A 6,000-nucleotide genomic window follows, 5' to 3' on the forward strand; every position below is an offset into this window, starting at 1 on the left:
GAAACGAAGTCCACACAAATGTATAAATCGAATATTTTATATAGCAAAGGGTATATCAGCGTTTCCGTTAGCCGGTAATTACCGGTATTTGACTGGCAAAATATGTTGAAGTCAGAATATTTAAATATCTCCGGTCATAATGTCCGGTGGAAATAATTCCTCTAAGCACAATTTTATTATTTGAATTGTATTAAAATAGGCTAAAATTAAATAGCCTATGCGATGAACAAAACAATCATTACATTTGTTTCATTGTGCTTCGCTCTAATAAAGCGCGGATGGCGCCGCTCGGATGTGAATCTTTTTTTTTCTTTTTTTGAGCCTGTCTGGCCACCATAATAACGACAAACAGCTATACGAGCGAGAGAAAGAGATGGCCAAACAAGCTAAACTTAACAAATATTTCATGAAACCAAGCACAAGCAGGTCTAATAATAATGACATTGACAACGAAGATGAGTCTTCTGAAGTCACAGAGACCGCCGATGCTCCCGCGGAAAATAAACAAATGTCGAGCGTTCAGGCGGCGGCCCGAGTGGAAAGTTAAATTCTCCTGGCTGAGGTACGACATTATAGTCTAGTAGTCTAGCGTCTATGATGTACGAGAGATAACATTGATTGAACGTACACAAAGTACACTTTATTGATTGAACCACAAAGAGCATCCCCAGTCTGCTGCTACCGTTGCGAGCCTCGCAGAAGTCCACCTGTTCCAATGCAATGGGGATCTAGTCGCAGGTACAAAACGGATAGGCAGAACGAGACGGGGTGAGTAAGTGTTGACATTTTTTAATCATAATGCAACTGTTGGTTGACTGCCGTGTCACATAGTAATGCATATAATTGATTATAACTAAATGTAGGCTATAATGAAATCAACAAACGCATTACGAGCATGTGGCTCGTCCTCTCGCTCTCTGCATGCAAACGAGGCAATGTGATGATCAACTACAGTTTGCTGTGTGTGAAGTTGAACATTATGATATGCGTGACGTGTCTGATACAATGAGGTGAAGCGATGTCGACTCGAGATTCATTTGGGGGTGCGTGTGACAGAGCTGCTGCAGCGCAAGCCTGTGGGGCGGGAGCTTGATGCTGGATCAGCGTATCGCACTAACTTGGGAGGCGAGAGATAGTAATTTGATTCTGCAAATCAATTTCTCATTCTTCGCTTGATGTAATTAATACAAATGTCCAATATAACGGAATTCGTTAGCTCATAAAAATGTGATTATAACAGACTGCTGTTTAAAACTCTGACCGGAATTTCAGGAATATGTCCGGGGATAGAAATCTTGCAGGTCACCCAGACCGGCACGAATATGTTCTAACGGAAACGCTGGGGTATATACAACGTTCACTTAATGACATTTATGATTTGAAATGCACTTGTATGGCAAATGAGTATTCGTAGGTAAATCAACATTGAATGTCCAATCTCTGGTTACGCAGGGAGCAAATATACAACCTGGTTCTTTAGGGAACTATAGCGATGGTACTTAAATGATTATAGCTGGATACACTAAGGGGGGGGGGGGGTCCCGCTGGTTGTAAGACAGTAGGGGGGGGGTTAGAAGAGCCGCTGGCGGTATCCCATCTGGCCGACGATTTCTTGGGAGAATTCAGAGTCCTGAACCTCGGTCCGCAGATGAATACAGCTGGACCCTCTGGTGGACGGTAGCTGCCGGTCCACAGATGAAGAGACGTGAGGCGACCTCACTTGGAGTAGAGCGCCGTCTCACCTTGACTCCTCTCCGGGGGGTAGTTCCAACACTCAGCAGTGTTGGCCGTTATCCATGGAATAATCAAAGCACCCAAAGCATGTAGATAATCCAAGCCGTGGAAGGCTCGCCGTCGTCCGGGTAAAGTAATCCAATGTACAGGTCCACTTTATAACTCTAACCGAACGATGCACCATACATAATAGACTATTATTAGCTTAATAGAAATACGTCCAACTCGACGGTATAGTGCCAAACTATGACAATTCAACTATTAATCCACACGATATCTCAATGCCTATTCTGAGGCCAAGTAGGCCTTACTACACCACACGTGCGTCGTGGGTGAGGCTTCGCGTCTGTTACTAGGTTGGAGGGTAAAGAACTAATGGACTAAAAAAAAGTTCTACTTTACTTGCGCCATATATATATGCGCTGTGAACAAATAGTACCATTCGTATTTCGCCAGACGTATTCCTACGCGGAACCGGGCTTGCCACGACATGTTGGTCGGCACGATTGAACTTGAACCTAGGGGTATGGCTGCTGGCGCCAGGTTCTCGTCCAATGGTAGAATGAAACTATTATGGGCTGTTAGTAGACTAAAGGGATATTCAGTGCATATTGTACAAGGAATATACAGGGGATATCAAACGATATACAAATACTATTAAATATATATCCATAAATAAATATATATATTCGGTTTAATCTGATCCTTCACAACAACTTGACTTGACTAACTTAACCCTGAAATAGCTCCTTTACCTTGTGGGGTCCGGCCAACATCCCTACAATGACCACAAAAAAACAACACTTGTGGGGACATTTTTACCCCACAACAGTAGGAAAACAAGGACACACACACACACACACACACACACACACACACACACACACACACACACACACACACACACACACACACACACACACACACACACACACACACACATACACACATACATACACACATACATACACATACACACACACCAGAGAGGGCTCGACTCGCTGGGGTCGGACATGTGAGAACCCCCCTAGGGGTGAATGTGCCAGGTGGTTCTCATGTCAGAGCAAGGATGTTTTTTGTGTGTGTGTGTGCATGTGCGTATGCATGTGCGTGCACTGTAAAAAAGAAGACTGTAAAAAAAACTGTAAATGTCTAGCAGCAAAGGTTACCAAATACTTACTGTCAAATTACAGTAAAATCAAATACATTTACAGATTACAACCTTTATTTAATGGTTAATATTTTGATAACAGGTAATTTACTGTATTTCTATGGAACTTATACTTAAAGTAGAAAAACAAAAGTAATCTGTAAAATAATACAGTGAATTTACCGTGAATGTGTGTGTGTCTGTGTGTGTGTGTGAGCAGAGGGGATGTGAGAGAGAGCTCTAAGGCAACAGAACCCAGAGAGGTTGTCAAAATATTTGCTACGGCTGGTGAAGAAAACACACTGGGGGCCAATTATGGCGTGAAAATTATTTGTCTCTCAGGCAGCTATATCTGGGTGATCCGCTGACGTGGCGGATGTTGATCACAGCGTACTGAACGGATGTCTGATTGACTTCATCATCAGCCCGCCTCCCCCTCTCTCGTCCTCTCTCGCACAGGTTAACCGTCTGTCGCGTAGCAGTGAAAGGGTTAACCTTATGTATTGTCGCAGTGAAAGGGTTAAAACAGATATATTTCATCTGGATTGAACTACTCGGTCTCAATTCAATTGTTGCTCATCATCTGTCAGACCGGACCGGAGAAGCACACTTAATAAAAAGGGATGGTTCACATTATTAAAGGGGTATTTCACAGATTATTTTGAACCTTGATCCTACCATTCGGTTGTGAGGAGGACATGTGATAACAGGGAATAAAACACACAGACGTGTTTCGTGTCCCGAGAGCGAAACTCTCGGGTTAAACATCTGCAAAATGCTCCTTTTATCCCGACAACTTTGTTACTCCATTCTCTCATAGAGAGTGGCTTCCACTCTTAAGCCCTTAGACTCTGTATATCATTCAACCATTATTATTTATCACCAGTGATGGTTACTCACCATTGTGACCTGTATGGTGGGGTTGGATGCCCAGAGGCGAGAGCTGCATTGGCATCTGTTTCTGTATGAAGCCATAATTGCAGATTGCCCAATTGATCTTACTTCTCTGCTGGAGTGGACGTCTGGACCCTATGGTACACGATCCTATGATTGGCTCTTACACTTAAAGCACATAGAGTCTGTGCTGAACTTGGAAAATTGGCTTTTAGCTTCTGTGCTCCTGACATGTGGAACATCGTACGACAAACTCTAAAACTCAATACTTTGGTATATCAGTTTAGAATCCTTAATCCCAACCATTCCACCATAATCTGCAGTTATTGATTGTACAAACTCTATTATGACTGCACTTATTGTATGTTGTATTGTTTATTGTATATGTATTGCATTTATTATGTTTGGATGCTCAATGTCATTGAAAATTAGGGCTTGCCCTCAATAAATATTTTAGTTGAAATAAAGATTGAATGAATGAATGAATGAACGAACGAACGAACGAACGAACGAACGAACGAACGAACGAACGAACGAACGAACGAACGAGTCATGTGTATGGGGGCTACTGCATTACAGTATACAGTCCCATGTATACTGCCTACAATACACATTGGCTGGGGAAAAACTCTACTTCTATTGCCAAACGTAGGTTGTACTATTTTGGTTAGCAAAAGTATAAAAATACATCAGAAGTATAATTTCAATAGTTAAGTACATTTTAAGTATAACTTTTAACACACTAAGGGTGGGTTGCATCAAAAAGGATTATCTGTTCAACTGGATTCAATTGTGGATTATCATTTAATTCTGTTTCACCAAACTGTAAAACTTAATTTAAAACTAAGCAGTATTATCCAATATCCAATTTAAACTTTGATCAGGGATTAACCTTAAACTGACAGTTGAGGTGGTTTAACTTTTGTAATGGCTGCATTTTCCTCTGAGGAAGATGGGGGACAGACTGTGTTTTATTACACGTATATATATATATACATACCAACTATTCGCCTGTTTTATTCTCCATCCATCGATCATCCATAGCAACATATTATCACAGACATCCAAGTTGGGGGATCCCCCTTTGAACGGCCCTTCTAAGGTTTCTCTTTTTTCCTATTGCTACAGTAGGTTTTTAGTGAGTTTTTCTTTATACCTTCGCTGGGGAATGTCTGGGGAGTGTTGCATATTTGAATTGTATGGTGTTTTTTTGTTCTTTATTTATTGTGATGTTTCTTCTTGACTTGTTTAAAGAAGACTACCCATGGGGGCATAACCTTGTGATTTCGGGCTTTAATAATACATTTGATTTGATTTGATTATGAATAGGATCAGCAGTGTGACTCACCGGCAGGCGACGGCGTGCTGGCACTGCTGGAGCTCTGCAGCTTATGCGGCGGAGGGGGGGGCAGCGGCAGCGAGCTGATGACCGAAGGGAAGAGGAAAGGGTACACCCCCGGCCTGTAGCGCCTCATCTGGACCAGCGGGGGACTGCTGCGGGGCTGCGCCCGGCTAGCCGTCTTCATCACACTGACGGAGGAGCGGCAGTATACAGCGAGCACCGTGCGGTGGCGGTGAGTCGGTGAGGACGCGCTGCGCTGCTGCCTCGGGGACCAGGCGGGGAGGCCATCCAGGTGACGCCCCCTGGCGGAGGTTACTGGGTCTGGGCCGGGGTATGCGCGGCGCTCCCTTCCGCGGCCCTCCGGATGTGCATGGCGGTCGGTGATGTGGGGATGAGTCTGTTGCGGTCGGGACTCAGTCTATCCTGCCAAGGCCCTGGAAGACACACAGAAACCCTTCAGATTGAGATTCAGAGTTTTATTTGCCACATGGAAGCAATACAATCATACAGTTTTCATACAAAATCATAAATCCAGTTCTACCATGGGCAAAAGGAGCAGGAAGAAGAATAAATAAAACCTGCCCCCTATTCCTAAACTAAACAAGTATTACATGATGGTCGGCGTACAACCTAATTTACACAAAATAATAATTCATACCATATACAAAGAAACAAATAATCCACAGATTAAACATTGACGTCTCTGTGTCCTTCAACAGTAGATGGTGCATGAAATCAAAGAGCTTATACATTTTGGCCATAATGCACACATATTCTTGAATAGTTTGAATGAATGAATAGATGAATGAATGAAAAAGTTTATTTTTGAACAATATTCTCCATATTCCTCCAAACAAATCACAGTATCTAGCTCCGTCAA

The 6,000-nt window shown here is 42.8% G+C and overlaps 1 protein-coding gene across 1 annotated transcript in view; it reads right to left on the minus strand.

Moving 5' to 3' along the window:
- LOC311227444 (retinoic acid receptor beta-like) overlaps positions 1–5,304 on the minus strand; it is a gene marked incomplete at its 5' end in the record, with an annotated part of 381,325 nt that extends 376,021 nt beyond the window's left edge. The window contains one exon of the mRNA XM_084313090.1: positions 5,127–5,304. Within this exon, the coding sequence (XP_084169216.1) occupies positions 5,127–5,304 (178 nt within the window). The remainder of the gene's footprint in view (positions 1–5,126) is intronic.
- Positions 5,305–6,000: the final 696 nt, after the last annotated feature.

This window comes from Notolepis coatsorum (assembly GCF_963971535.1).
Source record: "Notolepis coatsorum genome assembly, chromosome: 4".
Classification (NCBI taxonomy): Eukaryota; Metazoa; Chordata; class Actinopteri; order Aulopiformes; family Paralepididae; genus Notolepis; species Notolepis coatsorum.